The sequence below is a fragment of the Pleurodeles waltl genome, chromosome 2_1 (assembly GCF_031143425.1).
Source record: "Pleurodeles waltl isolate 20211129_DDA chromosome 2_1, aPleWal1.hap1.20221129, whole genome shotgun sequence".
Classification (NCBI taxonomy): Eukaryota; Metazoa; Chordata; class Amphibia; order Caudata; family Salamandridae; genus Pleurodeles; species Pleurodeles waltl.
Genome location: NC_090438.1, coordinates 805,804,231 through 805,820,541, shown reverse-complemented (window position 1 = coordinate 805,820,541; position 16,311 = coordinate 805,804,231). Strand labels below are relative to the sequence as shown.

The 16,311-nt window shown below is 44.6% G+C and overlaps 1 protein-coding gene across 6 annotated transcripts in view; it reads right to left on the bottom strand.

Annotated features, from left to right (window-relative positions):
- Positions 1–16,311, bottom strand: part of LOC138268644 (cadherin-6-like) — a 220,401-nt gene that overhangs the window by 13,816 nt on the left and 190,274 nt on the right. For 5 of the 6 annotated variants that reach the window (XM_069218496.1, XM_069218506.1, XM_069218514.1 and 2 more), the window contains exons 8-10: positions 12,186–12,322; positions 4,988–5,109; positions 2,182–2,299 (exon numbers count right to left, since the gene is read on the bottom strand). In XM_069218496.1, the coding sequence (XP_069074597.1) occupies positions 2,182–2,299; positions 4,988–5,109; positions 12,186–12,322 (377 nt within the window). Of the gene's footprint in view, positions 1–2,181; positions 2,300–4,987; positions 5,110–12,185; positions 12,323–13,718; positions 14,105–16,311 lie in introns of those variants that run through there. The other variant, XM_069218538.1, reaches the window with a different exon arrangement.

Sequence of the window (16,311 nt, the reverse complement as noted above, 5' to 3'; positions counted from 1 at the left end):
TCCTCTGAAGGTTGATCTAATGTTTGTTCTTCCTCCACTGTATAGAAGATTTCCTCTTCCCTTTCCAGAGGCTCTGGTGTAAGGTGGTGGTGAATGTCCTCGACCCCCATCTCCTCCACCTCCTTAGTCCTCGAAATTTTCAGTGGAATTCAGAAACTACTTCAGGTGTCGTCGAACTCCTTCTTTTTCTGAATTATCACAGCCATTTCTGCCTCGAACCTCTTCCTTTTATTCTCAATTTCGAGGAATTGTCTTCAGTATTTAAAATATCCTGTTTCTTCTTTGACGAAGGAGCCTCCTTTGGTGAGTAATCTTTATCTGGGCTTCGACTAACCCTTTGAGGATCATGGCTCATGGACCCTGATACATCCTTTGTCTTTCCTTCTTTCGTCAACGTGTGTTTTTTGGGAGTTTATTCTACACTGGAGGCTCTCTTAAGGGCTTGGTGTCACTCATTTTCAAGGGATATGCCTGTGGTCGGTGAGCGTTTTGATGCCAAGGCTCTCTTCAGAGCCCGCAAGTCTGATTTTCTCAACTCGGGGTCTATACCGGAGATGGTCAACTCTCTCACCTCTTTTCTGCTCTTCGGCAGCCCTTCCTTGATTTCTGTGAACTCGTTGTCCCCTTCCGAGGTTTCTCCCTCTGCTCCTTTGGTGACATTTTCCTCTTTGTCACTGGAAAGGCCCAAATCCTTCAGGGATGGAGTGGCTTTTTGACCGTGCATTCAGTTGTGAGCCATTCTTTGTTTCACTCTCACCCTGAGTGTCTTCGGCGAAAAAACTGTACAGGATTTGCACTCTTCACTTTGGTGTTTGATTGGAAGATAGAGGTTACACACTAGAAGTTTGTCTTTCTGTGCGTATTTGTGATGGCAATTTCTGCAGAATTGGAAACAAGTTTTCTCCCTCACGACAACTGGGGAGCTCCTCATTGGGCATTCTTGGTCCTTCATAGAAGTTTGGATATTTTCACCCGCTCATTCTTATTTGTTTTTGCTGACCTTTATCAGTGGATGATGTTTCCAAGTCTTCATAAACTTTCTTATGACTATCCCAGGGAATCTTTAAACTTCTCCCTACAAGTTGGAGACGTCACAGCAGAACCATCCAGACCCAACGGCAGAAAAAAGGAATTTGAAGATGGCGATCCAAGGTGGGAACATTTGGAGGAAATGCAATGATGTCACAAAGAGACACCAAACGGAGGATCCGTTGATGCCAACCAAAAACAAGAGTAGAAAAAGAAGAAGGACAAATGATTTTTGTTTTTAAAAGAAAAAGTAGGAATTCCGGACCCAACCACTAGATGGCTGAATAATGCACAGCATGTGAATTCAGAAAAGATTCACACTGCAAAAATAAGAGTAGTCTGTCTGCAGAAATATTCACTGCAGTTATCAGTGAGAGTCTCTGCTAGGTCCGATCCTATTGAGATCTGGACAGCAGAGCAGCAAAACTCTTAAAAGCTATTCTGGTGATTTGTATTAACAAAGCAAATGCTGCTGGACCCTTGGTAGATTCTGGATTTCTTGATTTCATGTCCTGCTTTTAGCCTGTAATACATGACTGCATAAAGTGCTGTGGTCTGCCTACTCTCAAGAAACTGGGTTAGGACAGCAATTGTTCAATTTAGGACAATAAAGCTGATTTTTCTGTTTCATTTAAGCCTTTACCAGGGCTTTCTGGAGTTCTTTCTACGAAGTCTAACAGAGGGTGCGATTTGCCAACAATGGTAGGTTAGAGGAGTTCTAAGTTCTAAAACCAGGTAGCAGCATTAGGTCATACCACGCTGCTTTGGCTATCCCAACTGTGATCATTTCCTAAGTTGCTCTCACTGCCAATTTAGTTTGAAGTGTATCCACAGTAATCATGACTCGCTTTGCCATTCGGTGGGGCACCCATGGAGGGGAGTGGTACCACAGCATGCTAAACAGGGCCTGCACTGCCTAGAAGTAAATTACTGGGTCGGGAACTGAAAAACCCCTAGTAAGGGAGTGTGGGTATCTCCCAGCACTGCAGGGCTAGGAAAACCCAGGTATGTCATTGAGGGTGTTTTAACAGGTTAGAACACAAAACTATTAAAGTGTTGTGCAACATATTTATTTTGTTTGTTTATTTTGATCATTTATAGGGCACACAAACAGCCTCAAGGCATTCTATAAAGAACTGAGAGAAAGCTTACCTTTATTGTCGTGAACTGTAAAGTTGGAGCTGCTTGTTGATTGCAGGGGTAAAGAGAAAGAAAAAGGGATGCCTCTGATTGATTCATCCTTATCAATAGCACTGATGGTCTGTATAAGCTAAAAGGAGACATAAAAACAAAATGATGTCACCACTGTACAGCTTACAGGCAGATTTCTATTTTCCAGCTTATTCTTCAATTAATCAACAGTGTTTCATGCAAAGGTGAAAATGCTGAAGAGATGGTTAGCTTTGTGGGAAGTGTCTAATGCAAAACAATTGACCAACAGGGCAGATATATTAAAGGGCCATCAACTATTTCCAGCTACAATTTGAGGTGATAGTACTACTCTCCATGGAATTTAATGTCACTGATTCTTTTCTAAAAATGTCCTCACTTCCCCTGCCGTACTATGGGCATGATACAAGGGTTGGGATTCAGCAATATATTTATGTGTGACATTACTGAGTTGGTTTTCCGGTCCGAATTCAGTAATAGCACAATTTATTTATGTTTGTGCTTAAAAATGAACACACAAATCTGCCCAGACGCAAGGGCAAGCTGTTGGCTTTTGGGGCTTGCCCTCGAAGAAAGAGGACCGAACGACTGGCCATTGAAGATTGTTGAAATAAATCATTTGGCGCTGCCTGAATTTAGACCTGGTTCCAACTGCTCTCAATCAGTACTGTTGGCGCATCACTGCCTAGAATGTTACCATAGAACTGGAAAACACCCCTCCCCTAGGAACCCTGCATTTTGCTACTTGGCCTTCCTAGACCTGGGGCTTTCTTGATTGTGGAAGCCTATTTTCGTGGACGAAAGGGAGCATCAAAACCCTGGGACACCTTTGTTTAAAATAACCAACTGCTATCCTTCCAATCCCTCTAGGAGCAATACACAGTACACATGAAACAATTTTTCACTTATGGGATCACAAACCATCTTCAAAGATTATGGAATTTATGGATGAGTAAGAACCACTTGGGAGATTATGGACATACAGCCCTCCATGCACACACTGACACAAACACTTTAGACCCTTGGTGCCAGAATATAATGCCTCTGATGGCTCTATCCTACTTACATAAATATCTGACCCACTCCATCCACTTTGAGATGTTTGGGAGTCTGAACTAGGGAGACCCCTTCATTACAAGAAGTGGGCTGAGGAACTTGAATACCTCAAGAAGACTTCCAAAATGTCACATTGAAAGTAATCACATTCTTTATTCTACAGGGGGTCTACCTCTCCCTAGGGAGGATAAACAGGATATTACTGAATGCTGCAGCTTACTGTCCAAATTGATCGACCCTACACACTGACTTTCATCACATTATGAAATTGTCCACTGCTCTCTACATTCTGAGCTGGTGTGCACAGTCCCCTCCCCCCCTATGCAGCACTCCCTGCCTTTGACACTTGTTTAGCCTGTGCTCTGAACCTATATAGGCATCCTAAAATGAATAGAGCTGCAACCTGCTTTATACTTCTGCGTCTACTCACAGCAAAATGTAGATTGCTTTGTGCTACAGAGCAGCGGTCAAAACACACACCCCAACGGCCCCTTCCCCCAGTCGCTATTCAGGGGTGTGCTCTTCCACAACGGGCACAAGTAGAAAGTAAATACCTTCACATTGGAAGAAGCTAGCGGTCTGTGTAAATGGCTAGCACCTGGGATGATATTTGGACTACTTAAAAAATGCCTCCAGAGATGACCAATAACCTCCTTGAACACATCACAGTTTCAGTCCCACAGTTCATTTGTTGGCATTTCAGTTCCAAAGAGGCTGTTTTCAGACATCTTAGTCCTCTGTCCAACCCACAGACCACTCTTTGGGCCATCACTCTTACCCCTAATTAGCCTTCTGATTCCCCTTATCTCAACACTTGTCAGAGCTCTTGATCACTCCTCTGGCTACAAGTGGTACAAATGCTTCAAGTATGACCTGGTATTCTTAATCGTGTTCTCCCCTCTCTTTTCTTATTTGCCCAGCACCTTATTTATATTATTTGTTTACGTTACCCTATTCATGCCAAGACCTGTTGTCCACCCCACCACTTGTTCATGACCAGTTACTATGTTTAACTACACATGACAATTCATTGTTGCTGTTGATATTATCATTGTTGTCTGAAATATTAGTCTGATACAAATGTACCTAATTACGTTTCACTGAACACTGGAGACATGTGGGGCTTATTTATAGGCCCCTAGCGCCACCTTGCACCACATTAACGAAATTTATTTTTACGTTACTGGTGCGCAACGAGGCCAAAATCCCCAGGCCCTATTTACAGAGTGGTGCAATGCATGCATTGCGCCACTCTGTAACCCTTTGCGATACATTATGCCTGTGCCAGGCATAATGTATGCTCAGTGGGCGTTCCCCCGTTAGGGGAGCCGGGAAAATGGTGCAAGGAAATCTATGGCATTTCCTTGCGCCATTTTTTACAGCACTTTTAATGCCTGCAGAGTACATAAATAGCGTCATAAAAAATGACACTATTGCCCCTGATCATGCGCCATGGTGCACCGTATTTTAAATACGGCGCACACATGGTGGTGGTAGGGGAGTGCTAAGGGGTGCAAGGAAAGTGGCGCTGCACCGACCATAAATCTGCCTCGTGTTGTGCTAACATGGGCCTAGCCGCGTGAGCCTAGCTTCCACAATGCCACATTCAGTGCACAAGATCAGATCTGCCACTGAGCGTTCTTCTTGTGTGGAGATTCAGAGGCTCCATTCCTCAGTAGGACCAGCTGTCAAACACGTCTTGGTGGGGGATCTGCACACAGCGTCAGCTTACCTGCTCTGGTTTTGCCTTTTCGCACACAAAAGTCTCGTAGAACATGGCCAACTCCGGGGCATTGTCGTTCACATCCACAACCTTAATGAACACTGGAACCCGGCTGTTTTCTTTTGGATTGCCTGAAAGACAGAGAAAACATACAAAAGAAGAATGAGCTGGTTGAATGACTGCTGGCAGTCAAGCAATGTATGAGGAAAATGATGAAACAAAGACGCTGCAAGACAGGATTTGCGAGGTGGGCATTGGGGCAGCCAGAGGTGGGCCAGAGGTGGGAAAGTTTACAAGGCACGGCAGGTAAAACAATTTATGCTACCTGTTGGCGAACATGAGTCAACGACATTTCTCACTTCCATCCACCTGAGGGGTATAATACTTGCCCAAAGTTGGAACAACATGAATGTAGCCTCGGGCTCATTTATGTCAATTTCTGAAGGAATGAAGAAAACATAACCTGCTGCGGCGGCTACTCAAGCTTCTACTTTGAAACCATGCAACAGATGGCCGCAGGCCCTTTTGGCAAGAAGAGCTGTGCCATCATGAGCTTTAGGTTTTAATGTATCCGAGTCAGGTGAAACTAGCCCGCCTTCCACGGATTGTGGCCGGTTGGCTAATTAAATTCAGTTCAATTGCAACTTTTCTTCTTGGCCCATATTTATTCTTTTTTTAGCGCCGCATTATCGCCGTTTTCTGACGCAAAAACGGCGCAAATTTACAAAATACAATAGAATTTTGCAAGTTTGCGCCGCTTTTACATCAGAAAATGACGCAAATGAGGCACTAAAAAAGTATAAATACGGGTAAACCTGCATGGCAATGCTTTCTGGCGCACCCTTTACTATACCAATCTTAGGGCCATATTTATACTTTTCGACGCACAACTGCGCCAACGCAGTTGTGCGTCAAAAAAGTTAACGCCGGCTAACGCCATTCTGAAGCGCCATGCGCCAATGACGTTAGCCGGTGGCGCTGCCTGGTGTGCATGAAAAAAAAAGACGTACACCAGGCAGCGCCGGCGTAGGGGAATATGGAGCTTGGGCGCCAAAAAATGGGGCAAGTCAGGCTGAGGCAAAATTATCGCCTCAACCCGATTTGCGCCATTTTTTTCGACTCCCAACCCCCATTGAAATGACTCCTGTCTTAGCAAAGACAGGAGTCATGCCCCCTTGCCCAATGGCCATGCCCAGGGGACTTCTGTCCCCTGGGCATGGCCATTGGGCATAGTGGCATGTAGGGGGGCACAAATCAGGCCCCCCTATGCCACAAAAAAAAAAAAAAAAATTACTTACCTGAACTTACCTTATGTTCCCTGGGATGGGTCCCTCCATCCTTAGGCGTCCTCCTGGGGTGGGCAAGGGGGACAGGGGGGGTCCCTGGGGGCATGGGAGGGCACCTCTGGGCTCCTTCCGAGCCCACAGGTCCCTTAACGCCTGCCCTGACCAGGCGCTAAAAAACGACGCAAAAGCGGCTGGACGTCATTTTTTTTGACCCGCCCACTCCCGGGCGTGATTTTTGCCCGGGAGTGTAAATACGGCGCACATGCCTCGGAGTCAAATTTTTAGACGGGAACGCCTACCTTGCATATCATTAACGCAAAGTAGGTGTCCACGCTAAAAAGTGACGCAAACTCCATGGACTTTGGCGCTAGACGCGTCTAACGCCAGAGTATAATTATGGAGTTAGTTTTGCGTCGAATTTGCGTTAAAAAAAATGACGCAAATCCGGCGCAAACGGAGTATAAATATGCCCCTTAGGGCCATATTTATACTTTTTGACGCACAACTGCGCCAACGCAGTTGTGCGTCAAAAATTTTAACGCCATTCCAAAGCGCCATGCGGGCGCCTTATTTATTGAATGACGTTAGCCGCTGGAGCTGACTGGTGTGCGTCAAAAAAAATGACTCACACCAGGCAGCGCCGGCGTAGGGGAAAATGGAGCTTGGGCGTCAAAAAATGGGGCAAGTCAGGTCTGAGGCAAAATTTTCGCCTCAACCCGATTTGCGCCATTTTTTTCGACTCCCAACCCCCATTGAAATGACTCCTGTCTTAGCAAAGACAGGAGTCATGCCCCCTTGCCCAATGGCCATGCCCAGGGGACTTCTGTCCCCTGGGCATGGCCATTGGGCATAGTGGCATGTAGGGGGGCACAAATCAGGCCCCCCTATGCCACAAAAAAAAAAAAAAATTACTTACCTGAACTTACCTTATGTTCCCTGGGATGGGTCCCTCCATCCTTAGGCGTCCTCCTGGGGTGGGCAAGGGTGGCAGGGGGTGTCCCTGGGGGCATGGGAGGGCACCTCTGGGCTCCTTCCGAGCCCACAGGTCCCTTAACGCCTGCCCTGACCAGGCGTTAAAAAATGACGCAAAAGCGGCTGGACGTCATTTTTTTTTACCCGCCCACTCCCGTGCGTCATTTTTGCACGGGAGTTTAAATAAGGCGCACATGCCTTAGAGTCATTTTTTAGAAGGGAACGCCTACCTTGCATATCATTAACGCAAGGTAGGTGTCCACGCTAAAAAATGACGCAAACTCCAAGATCTTTGGCGCTAGACGGGTCTAACGCCAAAGTATAAATATGGAGTTAGCTTTGCGTCGGATTTGCGTAAAAAAAAACGACGCAAATCCGGCGCAAACAGAGTATAAATATGCCCCTTAGAATCTATATTGTTGCGCATGTAATTGCTTGCCGTAGGCTTTCTTCTATGAGAATTTACCAAGACGTGAGTGATTTCTTTACCCTCCCTTCTGTAGTTAGTAGATAGATGGGTACTTAAAGGTGCCACCACTGATGTTGTCCAAATCAGCCGAGGCGATGCAGATACTAGCTCATTATATTTCATTTAGATGTTCTAAATGGATAAATAACAACATCAAAATAGTGAAATACTGTTTCCTGTGCATGTACATCTAACAACACAGTGTAGGAGTCGGGTTCCTGGGACATATTAACAAAACCACATATTCAGTCAATATTCCGATTAAATTAAAATGCGCACTCCGATGTTTCAGAGGTGCGGGACTGAATTCCGCAAAGGCGTATTTAAAATTGCCAATAGCATAATATTTACCCTACAATTCTGCTGTCCTGTAGCCTAATTTGGTTTCCAGATGGAAATCAAAAGAGAAGTTCAAAGATGGCCGGCTGTATAGCAGGAGGCTGCGGCCATATTTATGAGGTATGGCAATGAAATGGCCAACAGAATGGATTTTTGTAGAGTCAAACGGGTGTATGATTAAGCAAGATTTAAAAAAAGTTAATAGTGAAGATGGTGAGCCATGATTATTTACACTTGCAACACCCAGATGACCCTTCTGCGTTCTAGCCTAGTTATTTCATGATTTAGTTTGTAATAAATAGTATCTAGTTAAGTCCATTTAGTCCTACACTGAATTCGGCTTTTCGTACTTTTTGAAGAAAAAAATACATCAATTTTTCGCAGATGATACCAATAAGTCAATAAGTAGGTTATAATTTTATGAGGCAGTATGACAAGTGTAAAACCTTATAGCAAGTGATGGAAAGCGCCCACATTTTAACATACCACCATCATAATTCACAGTGTCCAAATTGTTCAATACCTCCTTTCAAAGTATTCATCAGACCCCACATATCTGTGGAACTAACACAGAGCGAGTATTTAAAGGAAAAAATCAATCCCCTGTCCAAGTAAGCTGAATATAACATCTACGTCTAATGATATATAGTCTATTACTAGAAACCAATCATTTGGGTTCATTTGATATGTGGCATTAATAGCAGAGGCTACGTTCTTCCACAGCGAGTATATCTGTGTTGTCTGCCAGCATATATTGATTAATGAGAACTCCGTTGAGTTCCACATATGTGCTGCTGTCATCTTCTGGAATAGTAGTATCCAGCACTGGTCCATGCTGCATCAGCTCCATCACTGATTTTCATTATAACCACTGACTACATTAATGTTTTTAATTCACATTACTTATACATTACATTCCTGTCCTGAAAATCTGGCGTATACGTGGTCCTTGTGGACTCCAATGGAACAGTGTGTTACTTCAGTTTCCAGTATCAAATTTCCAAGATAACATTTGATCTTCTCCTGCGGCCCTCTATAAAATCACTAGAACATCTATAGATGCATATATCCCCCAATATTCGTCATCTGTTCAGGAATCTCTGTTTCCAATATCTATGCTTCGGGACAGGGCCAACAGGCACTATAAATTACACTCCTGCGCACATCTCCTCCGCCCATGGACCGAAGGTGTGTATGATTTAACACAAAACGTCTGAAATGGATCCATGTAAAGTTAGTAAATGGCAAATAGGGGGATTCAAGTTGACCAAGTGACAGCATGTCATTTGTTCAAGAAGGGGGACCTGACATTTTTCCCATATTTAAAAATCACTGAACGTATTCAAAACCCTACTGCTACAATAATAATTAATGATCAGAAGGTAGACAAAATAAGTGATCACAAAATACAAACAATTCCTAAAATGTAATCACATAGGCCCAGATTTATACTTTGTTAGCGTCGCCTTTGCATCATTTTTTGACCCAAAAGTGGCGCAAACTTACAAAATACAATTATATTTTGTGTTTGTGCCACTTTTGCATAAAAAAATGACAAATGTGGCGCCAAAAAGTACAACTATGGGCCATAGTCTTTTGTTTAGGTTAAATATTGATTATAATAGGAAGATGGTTGAAGGACAAAATACAGAAAAGTAAACCAAGTTGTGGTATTCAATCTTTTTTGTCTACCCTGATCTGGACAAGAAGCCATAAACCATGTCAGAGCATGTAAAACAATACACTGGGGGAACAGGTAAGGAGGAAATGGCAATTGGGGCAGGGCTTGAGAGCTGGGTTTGGATGTACAACAGATCTGACAAATCTGTCTTGTCAACGGAAAACTAAAGTGCCACCAGTGCAGATTAATCAAGTCTACGTTTGCAGGGTAGGCTTGCTCCAATACGACAGTCATCTGCAACATACAGAACAGTGTCAAATACCACCTGCAACAAAAATTACGATTTTTTAAAAATGTTGACTCTGCCTTTTTTACTGCAGTTTGTAAAGTGGGTGAACCAATGTCCTATGTGCATGCAATGAAACACAGCTGCTTCTGTAACCCACAATCGCGTCATTCCTTAAAATGTATACGGACACCATTTTATACACCTGGCACCACTTGTAGAGCCAGTTTAAGGATTTTTGGTGGATAAGGCAACCTTAAATTTCGCCGTGTCCTACCCTAGCAATGGCTAAAAATGGAACAACAGTCGATGTTTCTAGAGAAAAGAAGGCACCCTCTAGCTCACGGTGCCCTCTGCGACTGCATAGTAATGGCCTATTTTACCCTGGCCACGGGCACAACTTTGTAATCAGTTTCTAAATCCATGTATGAGATTTTGTCTCAGTGGAAGGAGTTAACTCCTGTTTATGCTGCCTTCTTACTAGCCAGCAGGCAAAATTATTTTTGGGCTAGTATCAATTTGTGAAATTGAAAAACGAGCACCGAGGCATCTAACAACAGAATTACTACCAAGAGGCATACTGATTTTACATCAACAATACTGCCTGAATTATGTTGGTTATTGTTTTAACTTAAAATCTCGCCTAGTCCAGGACTCTCATGTTGCTTACAGGCCTCTTTTGCAATGTGTTTGGCAGACGGGTTAGTTTCATTGGCAGGGCCAATGCAACATTACATCCCACTACACAGAATAATTATTTCAGATTTAAAAACCCATGCTGCTTCCACTGTAGCGGAAATGGATAACCACCAGCTTTGCCTGAATTTAGTTTTTTTTTGCTTACCTAACTCCAGTGCTTTCCAATTAAAGCAGCCATCCCCAGAACTGAGAAGAAATTCAATTCTTGTTACCCAATCCTGCCTTACCAACAATCACCAACAATAAGGATTCCAAAATGTTCTAATGTACGATGACTACTGGCCAGGTTTTGAGAGCTTTAGTTCCAACATCACACAGTGAGTGTGCCAAATAGTGATCTCACTTGGTTGGCCAGCTGTGTTACCACTGGGTTATTGATGCCTTTACAATCTTAACTAAGTCAACATATGATTGGCATTCCTTTACAAAGTAGAGATAAGCCTATGACAAGCTTGGAAGACATTTTGCCTGTTCTATTTATGGTTGTAGTCAATCGCAACATACATGACTTGGCGGGGTGGGGGTGGCAGAGTTACAGCACCTTTGGGGGCAGGCACATCGGCATTCTGTGGACACCACACAATATGTAGAGCAGGAATGATCACCGAGTAGTGGTTCATGGCAAGATAGGCTCTAAGGGTGTGGTTTTAGTGTTAATGGGGCTCATTTAACATCTGTGTGCTTCCATATTATTTGGCCGCATTGCACGCTGGTGTACATACGTGCTGGCATTGTAAATAGGGGGACACTTTCATTTCTTTGTCATATTGTTTTTCAGGAAGATCCACTGAGGTGTATGCTAGAGAAGAAAGTATACATTGTAAGCTATACAGATGGCCTGCCCTTCCCATAACTGAGCACCGTCATTGGTCTGTGTGTACGATAATTGTACTATAAGAATGTCTTGTTCTTGCTGTTCTCATCAGCAGAGCAGAGTTCAAGTCCTTCAAGGGTTATTAACGCTTTCAGTCTTCTGAGGTATACCAATTGGTTACCCTAAAACTATTTTCAATGCTATTGCTATTTCTTCTTGGACTACTGATGACTTTTGAAACAACACACTATGGGTCTGATTGACAAAGGTTAACACAGTTCTTTTAAATTAATTAAGCCTTGAAAAGTGCAAAATAATCTATGAAACGTGTTGGTTAATTGAGGACTACAAAGAAATAACATGAATGAATTCAAAAACACATTACTAAGTATTTTTTGCATATGTCCCCTACATCATGAGATACAAAACTTCAACCATTCAGCACTCCTTCAATAGGGAGAGTGAGCACCGCCACCTCCACTAAAACTAGGGCACATATGCGTTCAAGTTTGCACCACTTTGCGTCAAAAAAATGATGCAAATGCGGCGCTAAAAAGTATAAATATGGGCCTTAGTTTTAGTGGAGATGGCGGTTCTCAGAAAGAGCGCAGCAGAAAAGGTCATAGCAACACTGCTCGGTCTCCTTGACTGACCGCATTCAGCAGGTAGACCTCATACTCCAGAACATAGGTCATAGTAGCATCATCTGGGATTCACTTACTGGTCTCTGTTGCTACCACTGTAATGTTGTGCCACGGTGACGTTTCCCGGTCAAGGGATTTCAAAGTAAAGAGCGAGCCGTTGTCGGAGTAAATATCGAACATTCGGTCCATATCAGTGTGCCGATCTACAGAATACCTGAAAACAACACAAAACAGAAGTGTTTACGTCATTTCTTCTCACTGCCATTACCTTTCAAAAATGCCTCAAGCTTTGAGGATCAAACAGAAATTTCTAAGTCAGCTACGAAGTTTCTGTTACACTATCAACCAAATGGAATTCCCCAAATCGACTCTGTCTGGCCAAATAACTACAAAGCAGTGGGTCTCTATTCTCATTCAGCACCTGAGGGGGATAAGAGTGCTTTTGGCTAACACTCACTATTAATAGTAGGCCAGAATAGATACATATACCTTTAAAGTATGTAGATGTGAAGCTAGGAATAGTAAATCTATTCTTACCTAATACATATTGTAGGAAGTTGGCTCTGTATGCACTATTTCAAAGTAAGGAATAGTATGCACAGAGTCCAAGGGTTCCCCTTAGAGGTAAGATAGTGGCAAAAAGAGATAATACTAATGCTATATTTTGTGGTAGCGTGGTCGAGCAGTAGGCTTATCAAAGGAGTAGTGTTAAGCATTTGTTGTACATACACACAGGCAATAAATGAGGAACACACACTCAGAAACAATTCCAGGCCAATAGGTTTTTGTTATAGGAAAATATCTTTTCTTAGTTTATTTTAAGAACCACAGGTTCAAATTCTACATGTAATATCTCATTTGAAAGGTATTGCAGGTAAGTACTTTAGGAACTTTGAATAATTACAGTAGCATATATACTTATCACATAAAACACAAATAGCTGTTTTAAAAGTGGACACAGTGCAGTTTTCACAGTTCCTGGGGGAGGTAAAGTATTGTTAGGTTTTGCAGGTAGGTAAACCACCTATGGGGTTAAGTTTGGGGTCCAAGTTAGCCCACCGTTGGGGGTTCAGAGCAACCCCAAAGTAACCACACCAGCAGCTCAGGGCCGGTCAGGTGCAGAGTTCAAAGTGGTGCCCAAAACGCATAGGCTTCAATGGAGAGAAGGGGGTGCCCCGGTTCCAGTCTGCCAGCAGGTAAGTACCCGCGTCTTCGGAGGGCAGACCAGGGGGGTTTTGTAGGGCACCGGGGGGGACACAAGTCCACACAAAAAGTACACCCTCAGCAGCGCTGGGGCGGCCGGGTGCAGTGTGCAAACAAGCATCTGGTTTTCAATAGGTTTCAATGGGAGACCAAGGGGTCTCTTCAGCGATGCAGGCAGGCAAGGGGGGGGCTCCTCGGGGTAGCCACCACCTGGGCAAGGGAGAGGGCCTCCTGGGGGTCACTCCTGCACTGGAGTTCCGATCCTTCATGTGCTGGGGGCTGCGGGTGCAGGGTCTTTTCCAGCCGTCAGGATTTTAGAGTCAGGCAGTCGCGGTCAGGGGGAGCCTGGGGATTTCCTCTGCAGGCGTCGCTGTGGGGGCTCAGGGGGGACAACTTTGGTTACTCACAGTCTCGGAGTCGCCGGAGGGTCCTCCCTGAGGTGTTAGTTCTCCACCAGTCAAGTCGGGGTCGCCGGGTACAGTGTTGCAAGTCTCACGCTTCTTGCGGGGATTGCAGGGGTCTTTAAATCTGCTCCTCTGAAACAAAGTTGCAGTCTTTTTGGAACAGGGCCGCTGTCCTCGGGAGTTTCTTGTTTCTCTTGAAGCAGGGCAGTCCTCTGAGGATTCAGAGGTCGCTGGTCCTGGGGAAAGCGTCACTGGAGCATGGTTCTTTAGAAGGCAGGAGACAGGCCGGTAGGACTGGGGCCAAAGCAGTTGGTGTCTTCTTTTCTTCTTCTGCAGGGGTCTTTCAGCTCAGCAGTCCTCTTCTTCTTGTAGTTGCAGGAATCTGCGTTCCTAGGTTCTGGGGAGCCCTTAAATACTAAATTTAAGGGCGTGTTTAGGTCTGGGGGGTTAGTAGCCAATGGCTACTAGCCCTGAGGGTGGGTACACCCTCTTTGTGCCTCCTCCCAAGGGGAGGGCGTCACATTCCTATCCCTGTTGGGGGAATCCTCCATCTGCAAGATGGAGGATTTCTAAAAGTCAGAGTCACCTCAGCTCAGGACACCTTAGGGGCTGTCCTGACTGGCCAGTGACTCCTCCTTGTTTTTCTCATTATCTCTCCTGGACTTGCCGCCAAAAGTGGGGGCTGTGTCCAGGGGGCGGGCATCTCCACTAGCTGGAGTGCCCTGGGGCATTGTAACACGAAGCTTGAGCCTTTGAAGCTCACTGCTAGGTGTTACAGTTCCTGCAGGGGGGAGGTGTGAAGCACCTCCACCCAGAGCAGGCTTTGTTTCTATCCTCAGAGAGCACAAAGGCTCTCACCGCATGGGGTCAGAAACTTGTCTCTCAGCAGCAGGCTGGCACAGACCAGTCAGTCCTGCACTGAACAATTGGGTAAAATACAGGGGACATCTCTAAGATGCCCTCTGTGTGCATTTTGTAATAAATCCAACACTGGCATCAGTGTGGGTTTATTATTCTGAGAAGTTTAATACCAAACTTCCCAGTATTCAGTGTAGCCATTATGGAGCTGTGGAGTTCGTTTTTGACAGACTCCCAGGACATATTCTCTTATGGCTACCCTGTACTTACAATGTCTAAGGTTTTGCTTAGACACTGTAGGGGCATAGTGCTCATGCACCTATGCCCTCACCTGTGGTATAGTGCACCCTGCCTTAGGGCTGTAAGGCCTACTAGAGGGGTGACTTACCTATGCCACAGGCAGTGTGAGGTTGGCATGGCACCCCGAGGGGAGTGCCATGTCGACTTAGTCATTTTATCCCCACTAGCACACACAAGCTGGCAAGCAGTGTGTCTGTGCTGAGTGAGGGGTCCCCAGGGTGGCATAAGATATGCTGCAGCCCTTAGAGACCTTCCCTGGCATCAGGGCCCTTGGTACCAGGGGTACCAGTTACAAGGGACTTACCTGGATGCCAGGGTGTGCCAATTGTGGAAACAATGATACATTTTAGGTGAAGAACACTAGTGCTGGGGCCTGGTTAGCAGGGTCCCAGCACACTTCTCAGTCAAGTCAGCATCAGTATCAGGCAAAAAGTGGGGGGTAACTGCAACAGGGAGCCATTTCTTTACACATATTTATGTACACCATGTTGTGGTAGTCAATATTCTGGAGTCAAAATATATGTAGGACAATATTCTGGTAGTATTCCTCACCAGCCTTTCATGGCAAAACACTGCCTCCAGCTTCCCTTTTGGTAGAGCACTGACGCTTAGTTACATATCCTGGATCTACAGAATGTGGGTGCATCTCCTATCCATTTCACATTGTTGCCCTTTCCGTAGTCCACCCTCATAATCATAGCAAACCTAGACTCACACCTATATGCCCCGAATATGGCAGAGTGTAGTTGTTTGGAATTCACTTCCGAAGACGCCAATATCCTCTGCGAGGTGCAACGCGCCCTCAGATGCACCACTGTGGTTCTTGGCTCCCTAATATTACAACATCATCCATTTGGCTTAATTTACACTCCTGGCTTTCAACGCTCATCTTTGCTTACTTCTCATTATCTTTGTGGAGGTAAATAGCATGATTATAGGACCCCCTTCTGCCCCCACGGGGTAAATAAGAATTAGCGAGGTTGTTGCGATCAATAATATAATAAAGTCCGCAATTACAATGTTTTTTAGAACTTTGCAGAGGAAATATTGATTGATGGTAATGTGATAACTGTAAAGTTCATTCACACACAGTCTCTTCAAACAGCCTAATAAGCACCACTGTGAAAGTAAGGCCCATATTTATACTTTTTTAGCGCTGCATTTGCGTTGTTTTTTTACACAAAAGCGGCGCAAACTTCCAAAATACAATTGTATTTTGGAAGTTTGCACCGGTTTTGCGTCAAAAAGTGACGCAAATGCGGCGCTAAAAAAGTATAAATATGGGCCTAAATTCCTTCACCCCGTTTACAGGGGAATTCTTACAGTAAGAACACAGATTAGACGTTCCCTTTGCAGCACTTCCAACACTGTCTGCAACCCATCCTACGCTTCCCCCTGGAGATCACCCAGTGAATGCATTTCATTCATATTTGGGGCC